General features: G+C 35.7%; 1 protein-coding gene across 2 annotated transcripts in view; it reads left to right on the top strand.

Moving 5' to 3' along the window:
* BBS7 (Bardet-Biedl syndrome 7) overlaps positions 1–26506 on the top strand; it is a 39353-nt gene that overhangs the window by 11766 nt on the left and 1081 nt on the right. Inside the window, exons 6-19 of one of the 2 annotated variants that reach the window (XM_057310045.1) lie at positions 1265–1333; positions 1706–1778; positions 2183–2299; positions 3931–4061; positions 5541–5625; positions 6569–6671; positions 6839–7031; positions 8604–8678; positions 11211–11276; positions 15038–15177; positions 16108–16272; positions 24081–24190; positions 24325–24428; positions 24559–24682. In XM_057310045.1, the coding sequence (XP_057166028.1) occupies positions 1265–1333; positions 1706–1778; positions 2183–2299; positions 3931–4061; positions 5541–5625; positions 6569–6671; positions 6839–7031; positions 8604–8678; positions 11211–11276; positions 15038–15177; positions 16108–16272; positions 24081–24190; positions 24325–24428; positions 24559–24682 (1555 nt within the window). The remainder of the gene's footprint in view (positions 1–1264; positions 1334–1705; positions 1779–2182; positions 2300–3930; positions 4062–5540; positions 5626–6568; positions 6672–6838; positions 7032–8603; positions 8679–11210; positions 11277–15037; positions 15178–16107; positions 16273–24080; positions 24191–24324; positions 24429–24558; positions 24683–26506) is intronic. The other variant, XM_026499267.4, reaches the window with a different exon arrangement.

The raw sequence follows: 26506 nt of genomic DNA, 5'->3' as shown, positions 1-26506 counted from the left end.
CCCTTTCTAGCTTTTTTTTTTCTTTCTTCCTCCATTACTCTTCCCTCCCTCAAAAACCAAATTAATGGAGAAAATTAGGTTGGGGAGAGGCTGTTAAGTTTTAACAAAGAAGGAATAGTTGTGATCAGGATTGTATCATTTGAGTTTATTCCACATTTAGGACAGTATGTGGACCAGAATAAGTACTCAGTAAATACTTGTTGGATAAGTAAATGAATGATAGAGAGAAAAATCATTTAATTGTCCTTATATTTCTATTAAAAACCATGATTGGTTAAAACAACTGCATAAGGCATTGTTATTAGTAGTAAGAGTTACAACTATGTCTTCTCAAAAGTGGCTTCCAATAAGATACACATACATAAACACACCAGGATCCATAAAATAAAGTTTAAATGTAAATATCCTAGAACAGGTGGATTACTTGGGTTAGAAAGTTGGGCTGATGATAGTGCTGTTGAACAAAACATTTGGCCGTTTATTCTGTGTCATCACTGGCTTTCTCACTCTTCAGAATTTCATAGCCAGATGGCCATTTCTTGATATCAGTCCTTTAATAGAAGGAAAAATCCTGTAGTTCTATGAGGTTTTATTTTTTTTCTATGGGAAAACAAAGTTAATGTTCAAGGTTCATTCTAGGAGCATCAATGATTAATTTCTTCCATAGCCTGTGCTCCCAAATACGGTTGTTATGAATAAGGCTTTTAACAGGTGCTGGCTAGTATTCAATTAGGAATTGGTCTGGCTGATTGGAGGATTCTGCTTTGTTTAACAAGAAGAGATCCATGTGCTTACTGTAAAAATAAAAAAATCACTAAGGATTTGTGGGAAGTTAAAACTTGAAGCCTTTGCTCTGCCCTTCACATATCCCTACTCCCTGTGGACTCCCCATTTGTAAACAATCCGTTGCCCCAGAGGTAGCCTTTTTTTAAAGGTTTTTTTTTTTGTATATTCTTTTATGTTTATATAGTTAATACCTGTGAAGTTTCAAATGTAATTTTAGATAAAGCCTATGACTTTTATATGTTCTACATATATTTAATTTTTTTAAGAAAAATGTTATCATTCCATATTTACTATAATTTGGGGGTTTTTTTTGTTGAATGATTGATTTATCATAGATATTTTTCCCATATTAGTATAAGTACTTCTACCTCATTCTTTAACAGCTTCACAAATACTATATACTAAATGAAAACATTACAAGTGTCAAAATTTTTAAAAAGACAAATGGACATAATTTGTTTTCTTATCTAAATAACAGGTCATTCGGTCTCTCACTGGAGTAGGTTTTGGAAATATCCGAAAGAAAAGCCAACATTCTTCTTACGAAGTAACCTTGGGTCTGTTTAAATGTTTGAATGTGCTCTAAGTTAAACTGGAAAAAAGAAACAACTTGTTCCTGGAAAGCTTTGATAGGAAAATTTACCAGTGTCAGTCAAGTTTTTGGGCAAAGTATTTAAAATGAAAAATATTTAAAGTGTAGAATATTTTATATATTTCTTCTTGATCTTTACATTTTGTATGTATTTTTAAATGAATGAACATATACAAAATTGCTAACAAAGGCAAATTAATAATCACAACCTTTTTCTGGCAGTTTTATTCTAGAATTCTTTATATGAATATTGATGTTATCTGTGAGTGCCTATATTTTTTTAAATTTGTATTCTGTTTCAGTTTTGAAATATTTGTTCTCCTTCAGGGATCTGATGTGCTGTATGAAACTGAAGTGCCTGGCCCACCTACTGTTTTAGCACTACACAACGGAAATGGCGGTAATCACAATCAAATAAGGGAGTGCCTTATGTTAAGTCTAGATATTTCAGGTTTAATCATTTAACTGTATATTAAGTGAAAATGGGAAATTGTAGAAAGAACATGAGCTGGAATTGAGACAGTAGTCTTCAGATAACTTGCCAGTAACTAACAGTAATGAATTATTGAACTTTAATTTTCAGTTTCCTCATCTTAAAATTAGATGATGAGGAAGGGTCTTATCTTTTATATTTATAAAATTCTCTGACTATATAACCAACCTTCCAAAGTAAGTGTTCTGTCTTTTTATATTTTTTAAATGAGATTTTTATGTGAAAATCAATGTATATGAAAAATTTTCAGTTTTAAAGAGATATTACGAGTCATGGGATAAATATAACGTGTTGACTTTAATTATAACTAGGTGATTCTGGGGAAGACCTTTTGTATGGAACGTCAGATGGTAAACTTGGGCTTATTCAGATCACTACCTCCAAACCAATACACAAGTGGGAAATTCGAAATGAGAAAAAGCGGGGAGGTATGTTTTTGATATAATTTAGATTCTGAAATTTCATTGATTATTAAATATCCTAAATTATATAGTTCATTCTGTTTTATTTATTCATAGCACATGGTAGATTTAGCAGTTCACAGAGTCACCTTACTGTTTATTTAACAGGTCTGTCATACTTTGGCATAATTATTAATTAAGAAAGCTAATAGTAATTTAGGATAGATAGGCTTTTATGGGCTAATGTCCATCCATAACATCATTCTATGCTCAAATCCATTATTCACTGTTTGGTGTAGGAAATTAATTTGAATCTGAGAGTATTTGATAGGAGGCAAGGAAAACGTCCAATGGGTCAGGGAATAGTTGTGTTTTCTAGGAAATTGATACTTCTCTGAGGGAATTTATATCTGACTTAGAAGATAGTGAGATGGCTATTTATAGGTATAGTAATTGTATTCATATATTCATTTATTCCTTCAACAAATACTTGTTAGGAGAGACAGAGAATAAACAAGTGAATAAATAAGATAGCTTCATCCAGTCATCTGCAAGAAATATCAGAGGGTGTTGTATTAGTGATGGGTGGAAGGAGGAAGACTATATTTAGACTGGGTGGCAATGGAAGGCATCTTATAAAGGGTAAAATTTGAGCTGAGATCTGATTGATAAGAAAAGGAGTTAGTAATGTAAAAATTTGGGGGAAATTATGCTACAGAAAGAGGAAAAAGTCAGGACTTGAGGCAGAGGTAAATTTGATTCATATGAGGAGCAGAGGAAAGACCAGTGTGGCTAAATGCATTAGCATGGCAAGAAAAGAAGTTAGGGAAGTAGCATAGATCCAAATTATGTAGGTCCTTGTGGGCCTTGGAAAAGGGTTTGGATATTAATGTAAGTGCAGTGGGAAGTCTTTGGAGAATTGTAAGTGGGTATATGACATGATCTAATCTACCAAAACAAAACAAAAAATCTACCAGGGAGAATGGATTTGAGGGGGAAGCAGGTCAAAATTGGAAGCACAGAGATCTGTTAGGAAGTTGTTGTTATAGGTGTTATAATTTATTTTACTCTAGACTAGAGATATATATAAGTGGTCGGGGCTAAGATAATGGTAGTTGGAAATGGAAAGGAGACAATTTCAGTATGTGTTTTGAAGATAGGGCTGGTAAGATTTGCTAAGCGATTTGATCTGGACTGTGAGAAAAAAAGAGGAATCAGAGATGTAGCCTAGAATTTTGGCCTGAGAAACGGGGTGATACCTTACTGAGATGAGGAGAGATTGGGGAAGGAGCATTGAGGGGGGTGTGATAAAGGGGAATGAAGAGTTTTCATTGGGGCATGGAAAGTTTGAGATGCAAATGTATGTCTCAAAGAATATGCTGAATAGAGACTTGGAATATACGCGTCTGGAGCTCTAGGGAGAGGCCAGAGCTGGAGATATAAATTTATGAGCCATTTCTATTTAGATTATATTTAAAGTCTTAGAAATGGATAAATGTAGATGGAAAAGAGGACACCTGATTATGCTTCAAGGTTTTTGTTGTTTTGTCTTCCCATTCTGATTTGTTACATACATTTTTTTTATTCTTTTCTTTGTATATACTTGACTATAATGTTAGTTTTACTAATAACTTGTCACCTCTATTATCTTTTTAAAGGGATTTTGTGTGTTGACAGCTTTGACATTGTGGGTGATGGGGTTAAGGATTTACTTGTTGGGAGAGATGATGGACTGGTGGAAGTGTACAGTTTTGACAATGCAAATGAACCTGTTCTACGATTTGATCAGGTCAGTTCATTTTTAAAAAGACTATATATGCTTATTCATCAAATAATTATAGATATGACTATGATGGTGTCAGTTTTATTAAATCAAATATATCTAAAATCTTGTGTTTGGCTTAGAATATTGTACCTTTGATGTTATCAAAATCGTCTCTAGACCACTTGTGTTTGAATAATAGACTGTTGCCTTCTAGCTGAATAATAAATTACTGCTTCATTTGGTTTCTAAATATTATATATTTGAAGTATTAAATATTTTGCCTTTCTATAATGCATAGTAGATACAGGAGTAACATATATATGTTTGGGTAACATAAACAAGACTGTGTTGTTTCAGAATAATCATGTTTTAGGAGTAAACTCATGTTGTTAGGACAATATCAAAATAACCTCAAGCAGAGAGAGACAAGTTGCAATTTCACTTCTAGCCACCCAAGAGTTTACTATATGAGAAGAATTACTAGGTAAGAATAATTTTAGTTCACACATTTTAAGTATAGTTCGGCTTGCTTATCCTAAGGTACAGAGTTACTGGAGAATCATTGTGCTGTAAATGGAATCTTTCATTGTCATGAAGTGATGTTCTCCAGTCCATGGTTTCTCATCCTGCCTTAGGCAGGATTCATTGAGGCTATTTTAAAAAACAACCATAAAAATCCACAACTCAGTATCAGCGAACATTTCTTTGTCTAATTTCTCTGCTGGTGCCACCTCTCAGTTCCAGCTTTAACTGCAGATCAGCAAATACAGATGTTTTGATGTATAGAGAAAGTATATTACACAGATAATACGGGGATAAAAAATTCTCTAAAGGTTTCATGTAGGCTATCATCTTTTTTATCCATTAAAAGAAACTATTTGGAAAAAAACACATGAGAGATGGTATATGGAATTCAGATAATAGACTAAACATATTAGGAGTTTTGCTTATGTAATTTATTTAAAAAAACTTCTTTCTTGGGGCACCTGGATGGCACAGTTGGTTGAGTGTCCGACTCTTGGTTTCCTCTCAGGTCATGATCTCAGGGTCATGGAATTGAGCCCCACCTCAGACTCTGGGCTCAGAGGAGAGTCTTCTTAAGTTTCTCTCTCCCTCTCTCTCTGTCTTCCCTACCCCCTGCTCAAGCACTTGTGCACACATTCTCCCTTTCTCTCTCTCTCAAATAAATCAATCTTTAAAATCAAAAAGCAGAAAATTTCTTTATATAAATAAATGATTTATGCTCATTAGGTGACTAATGAGGCTAGGTACAACACACAAATATAGGAGTCATTTTTAATCTTCTTTCCCCAAATTTAAAAGCACTGGAATTTTCTGCCATTTGTGCAGGATTTTTGCCTTCCAATGTCAATGTTTCCACATGGTAAGTATTCAGTAAATGTATGTTGAATGTCTGGAGATGGGAAAATAAGTTTTATGGCTCATTTTAATACGTAAACTTTTTAGTTATTAATGAAGTGCTTGATCTTAAATTTATTTTAGATGTTGTCTGAAAGCATCACATCTATCCAGGGTGGTTGTATAGGGAAAGACGGCTATGATGAAATCGTGGTATCCACATACTCAGGTAAGGTAAACGGTAATAAGTAAGGGAAGAATCAATAAGAAAAAACTTTAATAAATTAGTTTTGATGACTACTTTTTAAAAAAAGTGTTAGTAAATCTTACCTACATCATTAAATCTTTATTGGTTAAAAAATGAGGGAAGGATGGGGCGCCTGGGTGGCACAGCGGTTGGGCGTCTGCCTTCGGCTCAGAGCGTGATCCCGGCGTTCTGGGATCGAGCCCCACATCAGGCTCCTCCGCTATGAGCCTGCTTCTTCCTCTCCCACTCCCCCTGCTTGTGTTCTCTCTCGCGCTGGCTGTCTCTATCTCTGTTGAATAAATAAATAAAATCTTTAAAAAAAAAAAAAATGAGGGAAGGAATGGGTGTATTGATTTATAAAACAGTTAATATTTGAATAATACTTGTTAAGAGTACTTAGCATGCTCTAGTATTTTGAAAATTAAATGATATTCTTTAGTTTAAAAAGAAGTATTTACTGAAATTTAGTTTATGTTTTGTTATTGTGTACATTTCTTACAAAAATTTCCTTGCTTTTGAGTTTGTCATTTTTGCATTCTCAAAATAGCCAATATGAGTGTTTAACTTTCCATGACAATGATTTTTGAAAGACTGTTTTAATTCATCAGGTATTTGCTAGAATGTGTTAACTTATTCCATACTCGAAAACTAAAACTACAAGAAGTGAAAGATTTCTTTAATCATAGTATTATAGTGTTTCAGGCAAAATAAAAATAGTATCACAAAATGCTTAAGTAATTTTTTTATGGTTTGAATATTTTCCAGCTTGATTTCTTTTGTTTTTGTTTTGCTTTGTTTTTTGAAGGAGAATAAGTCCTAGGACTAAATGAGGTTGCTGTTGGTGGACAAAGGGGCATATATAATTGGGGTTTCTTTTAACACTAGCAGCACTTAATGGTGCATGATTGTAATTTCATCTCTACAGGCTGGGTTACAGGTCTGACAACAGAGCCTATACATAAGGAAAGTGGACCAGGAGAAGAACTGAAAATTAATCAGGAGATGCAGAATAAAATTTCTTCTTTAAGGTAATTTTGGACTTTTTGTTTACTTTTTTTTTCATTTCATGAAGTGTGTGGTTGTTTTTTTTATTACTAAATTTTGCAGAAGTTAATGTCTCAAATTCTTGTCATCATTCTAAGGACTTCAAATGTGTATACTTATAGGTGACAGAGTTGTATGTATTTTCCTCTAGGGTTGAGCTGGAACAGCTGCAGTATAAGGTACTACAGGAAAGAGAGAAATATCAACAGTCTTCTCAGTCAAGCAAAGCAAAATCAGCAGTACCTTCAGTTAGCATAAATGATAAGTTTACATTAAATAAAGATGATGCCAGCTACAGTCTCATCTTAGAGGTGCAGACAGCAATAGATAATGTCTTAATACAGGTAAGCAAAATGTCTAATTTATTTGTTTTGTGATTGGATTTTGCAGACCAGTCATATGCAGTAATTATTATTGAACACTTAATTTTAGACAGTAATTTTAAGTGTTTACCTTTTTTTTTTCAAGATTTTATTTGAGAGAGAGAGAGGGAGAGAAAGGGAGAGCACAAATGGGAGGAGGGGCAGGCAGAGGGAGAGGGAGAAGCAGACTCCCCACTGAGCAGGGAGCCCAATGCTGGGTGGGCTCCATCCCAGAACCCTGGGATCATGACCTGAGCCGAAGGCAGATGCTTAACCAACTGAGCCACCCAGGCGCCCCTTTAAGTGTTTATCGTTTAAGCATTGCGTTTAGTTTAGATAATTTTAAAGGCTTATCTTAATCTTCCATTAGAAAATCAGTTGCTCATAGATTACCTAAATTATATCTTTACTTTTTATTTATCCTGTAAGTATCCAGCAAAAGACTGATGAACTTAAGTTTCAGGAAACATCAAAAAGAACGTTAAGGGTTTTGTTCTTTGGATGACCTTTAAGAGAATTTTAAGAGATGTGATAAAAAACTGCAGTATTTAATGCCCTTATTAGAATCTTTTTTTAAGCTTCTAAAATGGTAGCTTACAGTACAGCTTGCTCATTAGCTACCAGTTTCTAGGTAGGTCATTAGACAAAGTGGATAATGACAAAGGGTAGAATTTAGGGATAATAAAATACAACACCATTCAACAATATATTTAATTAGTTTTTCTTTAAATTGGATGATATTCAGAGAATAGAAAAGGATGATAGTAGGATGAATGGAAAACAAGCAAAAGATAGAAAATCCATCAGAAAATGAGAAAAGAATAAAGATGAGGAAGAAGACAAGGTTTAAAAAGATGTGGGGGACAGATCAGATTATTAAAAAGTAAAGGCTGAAATCTGTCTTAAGTAATGCTAGCTCAAGGGCTGCATTAAACAACTCATTTACATGGAACTGATTGCAGCAGCAGTGTCCTAGAAACTGCCTCTCCAGAGGAGATCAAAAATGATCTCCTTTCTGTGTTACAGGTGAAAATAAAATTGATAAAAATGAACTGATATAATCAGAATGGCCTTATTAGGAAGATTATACTTTAAGGAGGGTGGTGAGAGATGAGTCTGTGATCCCTGATAAAATTAGAAAAAAAATAAGTCATTGTAATATAGCATTTATTCTTTATTGCATTTATTTCCTAGAAGTACATGTTATCAAATATAAATTAAGAGAATTCACATGCTTAGATTTAAAGATGACCATGAACTAGAACTAAAGAGAACCCTTACAGAAAATAATGTTTTGTTGGGTGCCTAAGTGGTTCCGTTGGTTAAGTGTCTGCCTTCGGCTCAGGTCATGATCCTGGGGTCCTGGGATCGAGTTCCGCATAGGGCTCCTTGCTCAGCGGGGAGCCTGCTTTTCCCTCTCCCTCTGTCTCTCACCCCGCTCTCATGCTCTCTCTCCCTCTTTCTTAAATAAATAAAATTTTTAAGAGAAAATAATGTTTTGTGAAAATTTTTAGTTTTCCATCTGAACCATTTTTTTTTAAATATTGACTGTAGAGCGATGTTCCAATAGACTTACTTGATGTGGATAAAAATTCGGCTGTTGTCAGCTTTAGCAGCTGTGATTCTGAGGTGAGTAGAAAGTATAAAGAATTTTTCAGACGCTTTCCTTTCTATTATGCCATTTTGAATAAAGTCTATAAATGCTACTAGGGTTTTATGTTTCTTCTTCAATCTCTTTTTTATAACCTTTCCCTCAAAATCTGCTTCTGCTCTTTTTTCCCTGTTTTTGGATAATCCAGAAAACTGGGGTGTTGTCCTGGATTCCTTACTTTCTCTGATCTGTTAAATCCAGTTAGTCACTAGTTTCTGCCAGTTCTATGTCCTTGGCTCTTTCATCTCTACTCTGCTTCATTTTTACTTCTTTATTTTTTTAATTTTATTTTTATTTTTGTTTAAGATTTTATTTATTTATTTGGGAGACAGAGAGCACAAGTGAGAAGAGGGATAGAGGGAAAGGGAGAAGCTGACTCCCTACTGAGCAGAGAGCCCGACAATGCAGGACTCTATCCCAGGACCCCAAGATAATGACCGGAGCCAAAGGCAGACTCTTAATGGACTGAGCCACCTGGGCGCCCCTTCATTTCCACTTCCACTGGTAACTTTCCAGGCCCTTATCATGTTTGCTTGAACTACTTGTCTACCAGTATTTCTGCCTCCAGTATTGCCTCTCACCTCTAGGCTCTACTGTACACTGCCACCAGAGAGGTCTTCCTAAATTATAAACATCTCTGTGTCATCTCTTCTCTCAAAACATTTTAAAGATTCCTTATTCCCTGTTGCATATAAGTCTAGATTTCTTATTGTGGCATAACAACTTTCTATGATTCAGCTCTTGATTATATCTCTAGCTTATCTCTTACCAGCTGCTATCTTCCCTCCCATGCACATTATTTCTGCCAAGCTGAAGTTCTTAAAATTTCTTGAAAACGCTATATAGTTTCACACATCCTACATTTGAACATGGTCTGTTCCTTCTGCCTATTCTTTTTCACCTTTTCTGGGCTTTTTGAATCTTGCTTAACCTTTATCTAATAGACATTTGTTGAGTACTTCCCATGTGCAAAGTACCTTGGATGAGCTTTTGGTTGGCTATGCTTACTATATCACTTCTTTTTGCTTAGTACTAGCTGCCTAGCATTCTCAGAGCTAAGTGTGGCTCCTGAAGAGAAGCGAGGGTAAAGGTCTGGAGTAGTTGCATTGAAGAAGGCAAGCCAGAGCAGGAGATGGGGACTAGAGTTGGCAGGTAGTTATACACATAAAAAAGGGAGGAATAAAAAGAGCAGATGAAGAACAAAGTTGATGGCTGTATTAGGGAATAGTTTTCAATATAATTTTATCGTAAAGCTTTTTTTGATAAGAGATTTTTATAACAGCTGTATTATATAATGTATTGTTTGTCATCCCTGTTTGAGAATAAAGCATGAAAGATTGGAGCCTACATTTTTATTTTCATTTAAAAAATGAAGTGATCTTAAAATTTTGATTTCTTAGTTGCTGTGAAAGATTAACCTATTTTATTTACATCACTGCAGGATTCTTTGAAATGAGTATTTTATACTAATTTAAAGCCCATTTTCTAGAATAATGGCTTTAAAAAAGCCTTGTTATGGAGATTTCAGGTATATACAGAAGTAGAGACGATAGTATAATAACATCATGTGCTCATGAATAACTTCAACGTATGACTAGTCTTGTTTTATGCTCTTCTCCCTGTCCTATCCCAAGCCTAATCCTAGTATTTTTAATCTTTATTGTCTTATCCATAAATACTTAAGTATATAGCATTTGTTTTTAATCACGTGAAAGCGTATTTATTTTTAGGTTGACTGATATTCTGTGTTTACTAAATTTAAATGATTTGAAATTAAAATGGTCAAATTTTCTTTTTGATATTAGCATCTTTTTTATTTTTTCAGTTATTTATTAAAAAGAGGAAAATAGCAGTACCTGAAAATTTCATACTAAATATTTCATGTTGCTTTGTTTTTGCAATTCCTGCACACAGATAAATTTCTCTGTTTTTAATAGTTTAATATTCAGTTTCAGGAAGTTATAATATTTGAAGTAACATCTCCAATTTAGTTCAACAAACATGTATTGAATGCTTACAGTATCATCCCAGGCTCTGTGCTATTTGCTGGAAATACAGAGAGGAGATATTTCTTAGTCCTCTATAAGTATTTGTGAAAGTCAAAGTCAACCCCAAACACTGATGTTTTTGTCTTTTAATATAAACATTAGGAGTGTGTGCTGTCAGTTAAATTTTTAGGACAATTAATATTTAAATGTTATTGTAGAAGCTCAGGATGGAAAGAGCATGAGCTTTAGAGTCTTAAAAGATACGAATTTGGATTCCAATTTCATTACTTACTAGCTTTTGGGAAATTTTCCTAACCTGTAATGCTGCAATGTATTTGTCTGTTAAAACTCACTTAGTGAAACTTCACATACGGTTGTTTGCAAGAATAAAAAAAGCACTTATCACAGTGTCACCCAAATGATATGTGCTTAGTAGATGGTAACCATTATTATTTTTGATGATGTTTTTATTATTAAAAAACATGAATTCATCCTTTTTCCTTAACTTTGAATTCTTCCCAGTCAAATGACAACTTTCTTCTCGCTACTTATCGGTGCCAGGCAAATACCACAAGGCTGGAACTCAAGGTAAAAGCATTTGAAATTACCTTTAATTGAAAGCTTGAAGTTTTCTTCCCCTTGGTATATCTTGCAACATATGATATAATTTCTCCGTATATTTTCTCCCTGAAATGAGTCATTTTAGAGTGGATGACCAGTTAGGTTTTAACTCAGCCGCAACCATTATCTCTGCTGTTGGCTTCTCTAAAATTGTACATCCTGAATTTGCTCTAGGTGGAATTTTTTTTTTCTAATTCTCTGTCATGGAAAGTTTCAAACAATGACTTCAGCTTCAGCACTCATCAACTCATGACATTCTTATTTATACTGTCACTGTCCATTCCAAATTATTTTGAAGCAAATACAAGATATTTTGTAATTTCATTTGTAAATATTTCAGTACGTATGTCCAAAAGATAAGAACTATTTGTTAAAACATAACCACAATACTATAATCACACCTATGGAAAATTAACAATAATTCCTTAGTATCATCAAATATTTAGTATTTAGATTTCACTGATTTTTGTTTTTACAGTTTGTTTGATCCAGTCATGGTCCATAATTTGGTTATTGAAGTATCTGAGCATTTGCCCTTTATTTTCCTACCACCCAGATTTCCAATAATATCATTTATTACCATCTATTCTAGAGAATATCTTTTAATGTTTTCTTTAGCAATTTAGTAATATGATCTTTTTTATAATTAAATACTGATTGTAGCACACAAATCTATTTTAGTTATTTAATTCGTGTGAAGTTTTTTTAAAAAATTATTTTTGATACATTTATGATCTAAATATTAAGGACTATAACTCTTTACATAGTGTTGCTGATGTTCAGAGTCTCAAAGCCTGTTTTTTTCAAGAGAGATGCTACATAATAACTTTTTCACATCTAGCTAAGGAAATTCCAGTTAAATGTAGAGTTTTTTTCTAAACAATTTATTTTAGTCTGCATAAGTTCCCTTTTGTGTATTTTGAAAGAAAAATTGAAAACTGGAATAAATTTATTTCTAAAGGAATATACTTAAACATATTTTATGTAACTTAATTTAGCATTTTAAATTACATTTCCATTGAACAAGACTGTGCCATTAAATTGGGAAGTAAGCCTAAAAATATTAAAAAGCTGTGTTTTTTAAAAATTGGATGCAATAATAGATGCGAGAAAACTGAAAAAGAAGAAAAAGGTGGAACTTATTTTGCCATATGGTAAAACATCCATAAAACTACTATAATAAAGATACTGTAGGGTATTTATAAGGCCTAAATAAATAGGCAGTACAACAGAATAGTCTAGTAATAGAGCCCACTACACATTTACGGAAATTTAACAAATGTCATTTTTATGTAGGGAAAAATACTATTAAATAATTATTTCTATTTAAAAATTGGTGTTGACACAATTGGCATCGATCTGGAAGAAAATTAAGTGGATTCTTATCTTAATGCCATAAATAATAAATAAATTCAGATGAGTTAAGTACCTAGTTATTTTTAAAAAGAAGGAAATTTAGTTGTCTTCTAGGTAATGGGTGAATATCAATAAAATACAAAGACTGTCTATAACTTCTTATTTTAAAAAAAAAAAAAAAAAGACTACCCAGTAAGGAAAATAGGCCAAGAATATGTATAGACAATTCATACAAGGAGTCAAAATAGCTAACAAATATTAAAAGAAAATGTTCTACCTTATTATTAGTTAGGGAAATTCAAATTAAAATAAACAAAAAACATTTTCTGGTCTAACAGATTGGCAAAAATTTTAGAAAGCAACATCACCAGATGGCAGGGTTGAGAAAAATGACACTCTCAATCATAGCTGAAGAAAATAAAAACTGTTACAGCCACTTTGGAAAAATAGGCAATAGTCCCATTTGGAGGAATCTTTTATAGCAATAAAATCACAGTATTATACACACAAATATGTATTTAATAAACTGCAGCGTTGTTTGTAGAGTTAGAAAAGTGGAAACAAAATGAACATTTAATAATTGAATGCTTGAATAAATAGCTCTTTATACATTCCATGGAATATAGCACAGCTGCAATAAAGAATTCATTGATTTATTCCTGTTAACATGGAGTCAATTCCATGAAAAACAAAATGTGGATAAAATTCCTATATGTGTAAGAAAGGTATGAAAAGAAACACACTTGTCTGGTATGATAGGTTATGCAGTAGGGGGAAAGCATGGGTGGGATGGGAGTGGGTAGGAGGTGATGGCATTAGGAGAGGCAAGGATAAGGGAAAAAACTGTTTATTAGAAATAAAAACAAAAGATGTCTATGATATAAATTTATTCATATGAAATTATACTTTTGTTTTTGTACATCTGCATAGAGAACTGTATGAAGGCATGACTACCAAAATAGCAATAATGATCACCTCTGGATGGTAGGATTTTAGGTGACTTATATGTTTGTCCTAATTTTTCTTTATTTATATTTTTTAATAATAAATATAAATTGTTATATAATCAAAGCAGTATGACTTTTTGTTCTGGAAAAAATTATGTGCCAGTGTAAACTTACCTTTTAAAAAGAAACCCTGAAATATAGCTGTGTCAGATGTATTTTTTATTTCCTGTCTGTATTTTTATTTTTTATCTTTTTATCTTTCCTCTCTTTCCATTTAGAGCAATATTTGCAGTGTAACACTTGCAAAACACCTTGCTTTAAACTTTTATTTATGTTTCCCGTTTAGGTAAAACATTGATTCCTCCCCCACCCACCAACAACATGCTAAGAAAAGTCTGAATTAAAATATCAGCTAGGTTAGAGAAGCTACCATTGTAATAAAAGAGGTACTACAATCCATCTCTTGAGTTTGAACTGACTGGAACGGAAAGTGGGCCAGGAGGGAGAAACTGGACAACTTTCCAACTCCTCTAACATTAATTCTTCACAGTTTAATGAATTATTATTTTCTGTTAAGTGTAGTTTTTCACTTTCTGTTAAGTGTTTTGAATTCTCAGAATGTTCAACCAGGTATATTTAAAATAACTCAAAAGAATATCCTAATCCAAATACATAATAATTAGATGGTGTATACTTCTCTATTTTCATAGAAAATCAAGAATTAAGTTCTTGGTAACATTTTTTCTGTCAATAGTTTTTTTTTTTTTTTTTTAATTATATTTTAGAGAGAAAGAGAGTAGAGCGATGGGAGGGACAGGGGGAGAAGCAGACTCCCCGCTGGGCAGGGAACCCAACACGGGGCTCAATCCCAGGACCCTGAGATCATGACCTGAGCCGAAGGCAGACACTTAACCAACTGAGCCACCCAGGGGCCCCTCTGTCAATAGATTTTTATAACAATAACTATATGCTGTAATACCCTCATGAGAAATGAAGTATTCCATTTAAATCCTAGTTATTTAAAAACTCACTTATCCCCTCAACAAAAATGTCTAAATTTTAACCATTTTTTATGTGAATCTTATGAAATATATTATACACCTGTGTTTTTAGATGTGGTGGGTAGTACGTGAGAATGTATGTTTTTTGGAACCGCATAGCACTGCTAAGTATAGACAAATCACCTAAATGTATGTGGTGGGGCTCACTTTTATAGATAGATTAAGTTTGCTTTTGACTGCCAAAATCTTTTAAAATTTTCCTTTACTCTAGGTAAAAAGTAGTTGTTTAATAGAACGCCATTATTTACTTCAGAATATTACAGAAGAGATTAAGGTCTAATTACTTGATTACTTGTGTTGAACATTTTAAAGATAACGTGTTATGCTGCTAGATATTTTTATTTTCTCTTTTGTGTTAAATCAGATTCGTTCAATTGAAGGCCAGTATGGCACACTTCAAGCGTATGTGACTCCGAGGATTCAACCTAAAACCTGTCAGGCTCTCCAGTACCTTATCAAACCCCTTTCACTCCATCAAAGAACTCACTTTATTGATCATGACAGGTAGGACAAAGGAGGAAGGAATTTATTTTTTAGGATATTACATGATGTGAATAAACTTCCTTTTCATTTTTATACTATAAATTCTGGTAGCTATTTATACATTTTAAAAATTAAATATTTAAGCAGTATGGATTCATATTTTTAATATAAGATTTGTCTTTTAAAGATTGGTTTGAGTTGCACTTTCCTATCTTTCTCATATATTACCATTCTGATATCAGTAGAGTAATAGTTCTCTCTCCCAAACACCTATGATGAATAAATACGATTTAGTATTTGAGTTTCTCTGTGAATAGGATCTTATAGTAGTAGCCTCAAACATTATATTTCCTTTCTATTTCACCTCAGGGAATACTGGTAAAGCAATTGGTTGGATAGTCCCTTATTTCTGACTTCCATTCCAATTTAAGCATCCTCCTCTTGGTAGTTTTTCACTTTCTTTATTCTATATCCCTGCAAGATAGCAGATATTTTTCTCTAACTTGCCCAATGGCTCAGAGTTAGTAAACAGCTAGTAAATAATGGAGCAGGGTTTCAAATCCATGTCTATTTTACTTGAAAGCCCAATTCTTTACCTTAACATTATACTGATTCTTTCCCTCAGGAAATTCTTAAGTACGTTTTGTAGTTTATATACGTGAACTTTTAAAAAATGAAGTCTACCTGAATAAACTGAATTTTACTTGTAAAGCTGTTGTGCTACTTAGTTGACTATTAAAAGCACAGATATAGATAAGCATTCTTTTTTTCCGTGAAATTGAAAATTTTTAGTTATCTGGTGGTTAATATTAATCTGAGGGAAATTAAATGGATACTTTTATATTTGTTTAACCACTATTGCAGAATTCTGTTTGTTCATGTGTGTTGTGTACATAAATTACCTCCATGTGTTCCCACACACAAATGTGTACCTCCACTATTAAATTACAGACCCATGAATACACTGACTTTAACGGGCCAGTTCAGTTTTGCTGAAGTTCACTCCTGGGTGGTTTTTTGCCTGCCTGAAGTTCCTGAAAAACCTCCAGCAGGAGAATGTGTGACATTTTACTTTCAGAACACCTTCCTGGATACACAACTTGAAAGTACCTACAGGTAAATAAAACTTATTATTGGTTCACAAGTGTTTTTTAATATATGGAGCTTCTAATTTTTCATTTGTTTTAAGGTAAGAATAACTTGAAAATAATGAGATTGAAAACATGTACTCTTCAAGAGAATCTATTGAAAAACAAGTAAAATTAATGAGCTTAAAAAAATGAGTGAATAAAGATGAGTATGAAAGATATTTCCTATTCCCAACAATAACCAGTTAGAAAAAAATTATTTGAAAAGATCCTTTCAGAGTAGCAATAATAACAATATCCATATAAAAATCTGTAGGAATATTCATTAGAAATATGCAGAACTTACATGAAGAAAACCTCAAAATTTATTGAGATAAAAGACTTGATTAAATGGAGTAATATATTCTACAGTCATCAATAGGAAGACTTTGTAAACATGGCAGTCTTTCCCAAATTGTTTCAAACATTTATCCTAATTCTAATAAAAATTCCAGTTGAATTTCTTTATGCAAAAATAGGAAATGGCACAGAACTTGAGAGTTTAGAACATACAGGCTTTTGAACCTATCATGTTAAAAGGTGAAGGTCATATTCTTCTACACTCTTCTTAAGCTCCTAGTTGCACTCCTGCCCCTTCACTGTCACTACTCACTAATTTCCCATAGGCTTCCATAATTTCTGTTTCTGAATAGAGTAGAGGCTAAATTTTCCTTCTTTGTTCCTGTCTCTGAATGTGAAATGACCTGCTTCTTGGGTAAGGCTAATTTTTCTGTCTGCTCTTTGAACTTGTACATTTTTTTTTTTTAATTTGAGAGAGAGAGGGTGCCTGCGAGACCATGGGTGGCGCGGGGGGGGTGTGGTGGAGAGGGGACAGAGGGAGGCAGACTCCCCACTGAGCAGGGAGCCCAATGTGGGGCTTGAAACCAGGACGCTGGGATCATCACCTGAGCCGAAGGCAGATGCTTAACCAACTGAGCACCCAGGCGCCCTGTTTTTGGGTGTTTTTTGTGGGCAGCAAATTAAAGTTTATTGAGCTATAGTACAAAGCTCCCAAAGAGGGAGGGGACCTGAGAGGGTTGCCCTCTTACTTCTTTAAGGTGTTTGCATTCTCTTTCTCATATCTGTAGGTTTTTGTTTATTTGACCTTTTGGGGGGATTTTTGTTTTTATTTTGTTTTGGAGAGGGGTGGACTTCTTATTTGTCTAGGTTTTGAGATCAAGAAGTCTCCAGAAATATAACTGGTTTTTTGCATCAGTTATACTTGTTTTACTTGAAACCCTTCAGGGGATCTTACATGTGTCTAAACCTGTAATAATGACTCCTGTTTTCAAGTACCACAGTGTTACGGGATTTTTTTCTCCTTCTTCAGTGTCCGCAGTTTTTGGTCATGCTGCTTCGAAAAATGAAGAGGTAGACCAGACCAGGAGTGGTGGGAAACAAAGCAAAGATTAATGAGTGATAGCAAAGTGATAGTACAAAAGCTCCCAAGGAGGGAGGGGATCCAGGAGGGTTGCCACCAGAGTTTCTAAGTCTAGGGGTTTTTTAATGGGCTTGTTGAGACAGGCTGTTTCAATTTGATTCACCCTCACTGCACCTGTCATCCGATCAGGTCACCTATCATATGGGAAAGGGTGGAGGGCTCCTCCCAGGGTGGTGTGAAATCCTTTTAAGGGTGGTTTTTTCTTGGGGGGGGCAGCTTGTCCCTGCCTGCCTACTTTCCAACTACCCATCATTCCCTCCTCTGAAGAGGTAACCCTAACTTCTTTTAGAGAAAAAGATGATACTTCGTGCTGGTCAGAGATGTTGGATGGAGTGGCAGTCAGGGTTCCTCTCATCCCGATCTATCAAGGGGTCCACTGCAGATATCTGGTTTGACCTCTATGTGAGGCTTCTTATAAAGCTGGTTAGGGCGTTTAAGAGGCAAGGCCCAAAGCACAAGTACAGTGCTTTGTACTGTACAAGCAAGACCGAATACAGCCAGAGGTTCTGTGAGAGATAGAGGATATAGGGAGAGTAACAATATCTGTGTCATGTCGCTTCAAGACTAGTTTGAGGTCCTCTCTGGGTTCACAGAGAGATTGTTGTTAGGCCCCATTGGGTACCAGGGTTTGACTCTGTTCAAAACCTATGTCCAGTAATCAATGCTTTAGCGCTCTGTCCTATTAGGAAAAGACCTAGATGTAATCCTATTTATCATCCAAGCAAAACTTTCTTAACAACTACCCATGAAAACTTTGAGATAGACAAGATTAACCACCATTTTAACATGAGCTTATTTGACATTCAGCAAACCTAGGTAGAATTGTTCCCTGCTCTAAACCTCGTCAGCTCAACAGAGGAGCAGACGCCATGTTTTTTCCACCAAAGTGGAAATACACAGTCCGTGTCAGGCCGGAGAAGACAGGGAATTTCCCCAAAACAAAGGGAGTTTCAGTTTGGGGATATTTGTCAAAGTCTTGGTCCTGAGGTAGACTAACCACAGTTGGCTCCAATTATAGCCATTAACCCCAGAAATGAGGAAGAAGCCCCCATGTACTGCTCAGTCCCTCTATGATGCAGGTTTGTAAGTGATATGGTGATACCAGTTTCCAAGGGGATAGTTAGGATCCTAATTGGGGTCTTGAGAGGATCCCAGCTGGGGTCTTGAGGAGGTACAGCCTGGGCTCCAGTTGGAAACTTAACCTGGCCTTTGATCCCCTTATCTTTCAGCAGTGGCCAGAACCTGATATTTTTATGCTTTGCAGAGGGTCTGACTTAACAAAAGCATTACACCCAAGTTTGAAAAACTTTGAGGTCCCCCTTTGTCTCAGGTCTTATAGTTGTACTTCCCCTTGGTCCTCCTTTGAGCACTACCTGTTCTTGCAGAGTGTAAATCCCTCTTGCCACCCGCAGGAGTTCCAGGATAGGGTGGGACAGGTAAGGGGACCTGATCTCACCTTAGGAAGGGTGGAGCCAAGGGTAGAGATTCCCCTGTGGACTCTATTTGTCTGTCTACTTTTGATGTGGACGTGGTATACCTTTGTTCCTTCCCACCCCACCCCCACCCCCACCCCCCAGGGGTGGGGCGTTGCAGAAGAGAGCAGCCAGGAGGCTGGGATCAATCCTACATTGCTGAGATCAGAAGAAAAAGAGACGCCTTTTTCCCAGTTAAAACCTGGAAGGCTTTGTCCCTCATGAGGTGGCTATGTCTCATCCTCCAACTTGTATTGTGGCCATGCCCTAGAACAAAAGAAAATGAGTTGCCTCTGCCCAGTTAAACCTAGGATGGCATCCAAGTAAACGATATTGAGCTATTTATGAGTCTGATACTCTTCCTATAGCCTATAATGCCAGGAAGGGACTTTAAAGGAGTAAGGGTCTTGGTCCAGGAATTATCCATCTACAAGAAGAGAAGAAAAGGCATCCCTTACCTCAGTTTCTTATAGTTGACCAGGGAGACTTGGGAAGAGAGGAAAAGGCATCCCGCACCTCAGGTCCTCCTCATCTTGATATGTGGCTCTAGCTACTCAGGCGACTGACAGCCAGAGCCACTGTCCTCTCTGCGAGGTACGGGGAGTAGTTGCACTTACCCAGGCTTGGTGCTACCTCCAGAGAGTGACCCTGGTTTCCCTACCCTTAAGTCTCCCTTAGAAGTCAGTGGATACACTAGACTTCTTTTTAGTAGAGTTCTTCTGTCTGGCATAGCCACCTAATCATCTTTTAGTAGAATTGGGCACCCGGGGATGGGAAGTCCACCTGGAATAAGCCCAACAGAACTGAAAGGTTGGGAGATCCCTTAGATCTTAGTTCATTTGCCTTGCCTGGCCATTCCTTCACATAGCGGGTATAGCTAGTCTGCGGGGTGTCCTAGCAATCCCCGGGACAGGAGGAGTCAGAAACAGGAGACTGTTTCTCACCCTAACAGGGAACAGAGTGAGATCCCTTGGAGGCCACCTGAACCACTCACAGGGGAATATCCAGGGGACCCACCTGGGCTTTCCCACTCATTCGCTAGGGGAGGAATCAGCTGAGATAGAGTAGTAGAGGGGTTTCTCTCTGGATGCCTGGATGGGCAAGTAAGAAACTAGGTCCCTCTGAGAGTCTTTGGGTATCCAAAGGGTAGCCTTGATCAGGCCCTTAAACTGCTGCTAGGTTTTCCCTAGGTCCCTCACATCCAGTGATCTGCCCCAAAAGGAGTTCTGAGTCCTTACCAAACCGACATTCCCAACTTCTATTAGGGGGATCAATCAGAAAGGAGCCCAGAGAGCCTGTCACCCAAGACTTGAGAATGGCAGCCACGCTAATCGCTCTTACATGGCTGACGGGTGCCCATTGTTTCAACAAACAAAATGGGGGGAAGGGGATAGAGAGAGACTTGCTGCCCACTACTCACAGTTAGTTATCCTTAATGATGGTGGAGACCCCAGACGAGCTCCCATAAATGTTGCAGGATTTTTTTCTCTGTCAGTGCCTGCCATTCTTGGTCATGCTGCTTCGAAAAATGAAGAGGTAGACCAGACCAAGAGTGGTGGGAAACAAAGCAAAGTTTATTGAGGGATAGCAAAGCGGTAGTACGAAGACCCCAAGGAGGCAGCGGATCCAAGAAGGTTGCCACCAGAGTTTCTAAGTCTAGGGGTTTTTAAATGGGCTTGTTGAGACAGGTTGTTTATCTGATTAATCCTCACTGTGCCTGTCGTCCAATCAGGTTTTTGTCACCTATCATAAGGGAAAGGGTGGAGGGTTCCTTCCAGGGTGGTGTAAAATCCTTTTAAGGGTGGTTTCCTCTTGGAGGTGGGGGCCCTTGTCCCTACCTGCCTTCCAACTATCCTTCATCAATAGTAAACCTCATACTTTAGTCATAGCAATCAATTCAACATGCCCCTGGCATATTCTGTATATTATAATAGCATACCTTTGCTCTTTCCGATTCTGTGTCTTTAAATATTCTTTCCTTAACAATCAAAACTCTAGGGATGCCTGGGTAGCTCAGTTAATTAAGCGTTGCCTTTGGCTCAGGTCATGATCTCAGGGTCCTGGGATCGAGTTCTCCCTCCGTCTGCCGCTCCCCCTGCTTGTGCTCTCTCTCTCATAAATAAATTTTTAAAAATCTTAAAAAAAAATGAATGCCTTAAATAAAATGCCTTAAAAAAAAACAGTCAAAACTCTACTTATCCTCCATGGCTCAACTCAATAGCTATATTTTGAAGCCTTCCTTGATTCTCTTTTCTGTTCTTACCTGTCTTAGGTTTTTTATTGTTATTTGTTCCAAGTATATAGTAATTTTTATGTAAGTGTCTCTCTTCAAATTAGACTTTAAGCTCCTCATGGGCAGAGTCAATTTCTTAATTAATTTGTATGTTTCCTCCAAGTACCTACTGCATGGCTTTGAACATAGTGGTGCTTAATAATTGTTTTTAGGGTGCCTGAATAAAATACATATATATGGACAAAGTGTGCTTTGGAGGCAGACATACTTGGGTTTAAATCATGGTTCTGTGACTTACCTGCTATTTGTCCTATCTGGACTATTTAACTCTCTGAGCTTCAGTTTTATTTTCTGAGGGATGGAAATAATAGCACTACATTGAGTTGTGATATTAAAAGAAGATAAACCATGTGAATCATTCCACAGTGCTAGGTACTGTGTATTTAATATTAAATATCGTCAGTTAAAATTAAAGATAATGAAAATACCATGATTTCTAAGACATAATTGGAATCAAGATATTATATATGATTCATCTTCCTAGAAAAAAAGAATTAGCATTTGTCTACAGCTAGTTAATATAAACTATTAGTGTGTATGAAAACCAAATAAAAAGATATCATTTAATACATGAAAGATGGTATATATATTAGTTAGGAAATGTTTGGTTATCATAAAAAAGGAACCAAATGGAAGCAGACCAGCATACTGAATAAAAGGAATTTATCAGCTCATATAATTTAAAAGTCCAGTAGTAATCTGCCTCAGGCACAACTGGATCACTGGCTTAACTAATGTCTTCAAGACTATCCCTTTCCGGGGCGCCTGGGTGGCACAGCGGTTGAGGGTCTGCCTTCGGCTCAGGGCGTGATCCCGGCGTTGTGGGATGGAGCCCCACATCAGGCTCCTCCGCTATGAGCCTGCTTCTTCCTCTCCCACTCCCCCTGCTTGTGTTCCCTCTCTCGCTGGCTGTCTCTATATCTGTCAAATAAATAAATAAAATCTTTAAAAAAAAGACTATCCCTTTCCACAATAAAATAAGACGAAACCAGAGAGGGAGACAAACCATAAGAGACTCTTAATCATAGGAAACAAACTGAGGGTTGCTGGAGGGGAGGGAGATGGGGGATGGGGTAATGGGTGATGGACATTGGGGAGGGTATGTGTTGTAATGAACACTAGATATTATATAAGACTGATAAGTAACAGACCTGTACCCCTGAAACAAATAATATAGGTTAATTAATTGAATTTAAATTAAAAAATTTAAAAAAATAAGACTATTCCTTTCCATTTCCGCTCCTTTCTTATCTTTTTAGGCTTTCCTGTTAAGTGCCATGGTGGCCATCAGCAGTTCTGTCCAGTTTTCTATCTTTTCAGCTCTCATAGACCCTCTGTTTCTCACTGGTTCCAATAAAAGTCCCAGGGTTGAGTGTCATTGTAGAGCTGTGAATCACTGTGGTCGGGAGGATGGAATATACACTGCTAAATGCTTCCTCTTAAAGTCCCACAAATGGGGTTGAGGCCAGTGCCAGTGAAACTACAGTTGACCCGTAAACACAGGTGTAAACTGCATGGGACCATTTATATGTAGATTTTTAAAAAAATACAGTACTGTAAATGTATTTTCTTGTATGATTTTCTTTCTTTTTTTTTTTTTAAAGATTTTTAAATGTATTCATTTGAGAAAGAGAGACAGAGAGAGCAGAAGCAGGGGGAGAGGCAGAGGGAGAGGGAGAGGGAGAGGGAGACGCAGACTCCCTGCTGAGCTGGGAGCCTGACATGGGGCTCGATCCCAGGGCCTGGAGATCATGACCTGAGCCGAAGGCAGACACTTAACCATCTGAGCCATCCAGGCACCCCATCTTATGATTTTCTTAATAACATTTTCTTTTCTCTAACTTTACTGTAAGAATGTAGTATATAATACATCTACAAAATATGTGTTGATCGACTGTTTATATTATTGGTAAGGCTTCTGGTCAATAGTAGGCTATTACTAGTTTTTGGGGAGTCAAAAGTTATATGTGGATTTTTTACTGCAGGGGTTCGGCACCCCAATCTCCACATTGTTCAAGGGTCAACTTTATATGGATTGAGAAGGGTAATAGAAAGAAGAAGTGGTTCTATGAAGAAGACGAAGGTCCTGTGTCCATAAGAAGGGGCAATGGATGATGGGCATGGAAGAACAAAAGCTGTCATTCTTAGGCTTAATGTCAGCTTTCTTTTGAGAATGAAAAATGTAGTCATGTTGTAATTTATGTGATTACATCAAAGAAAAACATACTTATATGTAAATAAGCAATTCTAAATACATTTTATATACCTATGGAGTTAGCTGTTGGAAATTAGTGAAAGTGAAGAAAAAAAAGATGCTTTAATGAAGGATTTATATAAATTGTCATGTTTAGGAGGCATATATCTAACATCTTTTGTTTAGTTTCACAATTATCTTCAGAACTTGAATTTATATAAAAGGTTACACATTTAAGTATGTTTTATATTAATAATGAGATATGTATATAAAGAGATCTAAAATCAAATGAATTCTAAACACCAGGTACTAATCACAAAATGTGTATTTACTGGACCTATGTACTCTATGTATTTTCTTCTAATGCTGTTCTTTTAAAAATATATTAATTTTATAGAAAAGGAGAAGGAGTTTTTAAATCTGACAACATTTCTACTATATCCATCCTAAAAGATGTGCTCTCTAAAGAAGCTACCAAAAGGAAAATTAACCTCAACATATCATACGGTAAAAAAAAAAAAGAAGAAGAAGAAGAAAAATAAATCATTCTTTCTGGGGTATTGTTTTTTGGTTGTTGTTACAATAAGAATGTTTCTGGTCAAAGTAACTTAGCTAATTGTGCCTGACTCACCTTCTTCTAGAGATAAATGAAGTATCAGTCAAACACACTTTAAAGCTAATCCACCCAAAGCTGGAATACCAGTTGCTTTTGGCTAAGAAAGTGCAATTAATTGATGCTTTAAAAGTAAGTATACATTTCATGGACTCATGATCATTACTTTATTGTGATGGAATTTCTAAAATTGTAAAGACTTAAAGTTATACTGGATTGGATTTTGAATATTAAAGTCCTTCTGTTATTAATTTTAAATAAGGAATTGCAGGTTCATGAGGGAAATACAAACTTTCTGATACCAGAATATCGCTGTATTCTAGAAGAGGCAGATCACCTACAAGAAGAATACAAAAAGCAACCTGCACATCTTGAAAGACTGTACGGTTAGTGGACTATTCTAGAAAACCTTGCCATATTTCATTTTCTACTGGCTATTTGTGAAAGATCATGTGAGAGAAGCTAGGCAGAAAGATAAGCAAAGATTACAACAGTCATGAACCAGTGACAAACAATTTATTGCATCGAATATTTATTTTGTCAAATTTGTTTTAATATTTAATATTTTTACTTGAAAAAATGAAAGGAAAGGGATGCCTGGGTGGCTCAGTCAGTTAAGCATGTGCCTTCGGATCAGGTCATGATCCCAGAGTCCTAGGATCGAGTCCACATCGGGCTTCTTACTCAGCAGGGAGCCTGCTTTTCCCTCTGCCTGCCACTCCCCCTGCTTGTGCTCTCTCCATCTGACAAATTTTTAAAGAATCTAGAAAAAATGAAAGTGAAAATTAAGTGAAATAAGTGTAATGCAGTAAATTAATCTCTGTATATGAAGAAACCTGGTGTGAAATGAATGTAACCAGTGAACCAATAAAATGTAGGTCATATTTCACAGAAATAATTTTCAGGTTCTGTTGATGTTGTGAAATATCAAAAGGCAGCATTTAATATTTTTTTAGGTAAAATATAATAAAGGATATATATGTGCTGTGAATTTACAGCAAAACTTGTTTTGCTTTGGTGGTGACAAGTTGGGTGTTTCACAAATTATCTTGAAAAACATCGAGAGCAAGAGGGAGATATGCAGGAAGGGAGAGAAAGAGGAAGGATGGAACAGCTTAAGGAAAACATTTTTTTTGTGATCTTTATATAAGCTAAGCTTATTTATTTCCTATTTCTTTATAACATCTTCATTAATCAGCTATTTAAGAAATAGCATTTGTCTATAGCTAGTTAATATAAACTATTAGTGTGTGTGAAAACCAAATAAAAATATAGTATTTAATCTACTCTGCAAAGTAGATGGTGTTATCTTCATTTTTCACATTTTTTCAACTGAAATCTGACACTAAGAATTTGTTGTCACATAGGTAGTGGCAAAGCTGCATTAGAACTTCCTTACCCCAAAATGTTTGCTTTTTGCAGTATGCCAAGTCTTCTGTAAAGTCAGTTGGTATCATCAGTCCACACTGATCTTTGAGCCTGCCTAATGAATTTATTTTATCCCAGGGACTTGCTCACAAACTATAACAATAATATCTAATATCTTAATATTTACTATATGACAAACACATGATCTTTTATCCTTATAATAACTTGAAGATGGGTGGTTTTCTATTATCACCAGTTCCAAAATCTAGAAAGCTTTGAAAACTAAAACATAAATCATTTGGCAGCAAATTTGACTTGATCTGAATTAATAATTTAATGATAAAACGTCACTTAAACTGACATGAGGTTATTTATAGACATTTTTATTCCACTTAGTGTGAAATATTCATCCATATATTTTGTTGCAGAAACACTATTATGTTTTATTATCAGATGCTGCCACTCATTCCCCTTGGATATTATGCCATATATGGTATATCTCTTTTATTATCTCTCTAAAATATGAAAAATTCTGAAACGTGTCTTGGATAAGTCCCAAGAATGGTCAACATATTGATGGAATATTTTAATTCAAATGGAACTTAAGAACAGACTCTTTCGGGGCACTGGGTGGCTCAGTCGTTCACGTGTCTGCCTTCAGCTCAGGTCATGATCCTGGGGTCCTGAGATCAAGCCCTGAGTGGGGCTCCCTGCTCAGTGGGAAGTCTGCTTCTCCCTCTCCCCGCCTCCCCCCCCAACTCATGCTCACTCTCAAATAAATAAAATCTTTTTTAAAAAAAAGAAAAAAGAACAGAATGTTTTTTTTTTTTTTTTTAAGATTT

This window comes from Ursus arctos, unplaced genomic scaffold, assembly GCF_023065955.2.
Source record: "Ursus arctos isolate Adak ecotype North America unplaced genomic scaffold, UrsArc2.0 scaffold_11, whole genome shotgun sequence".
Lineage (NCBI taxonomy): Eukaryota > Metazoa > Chordata > Mammalia > Carnivora > Ursidae > Ursus > Ursus arctos.
This window is presented reverse-complemented; position numbering and strand designations above follow the sequence as displayed.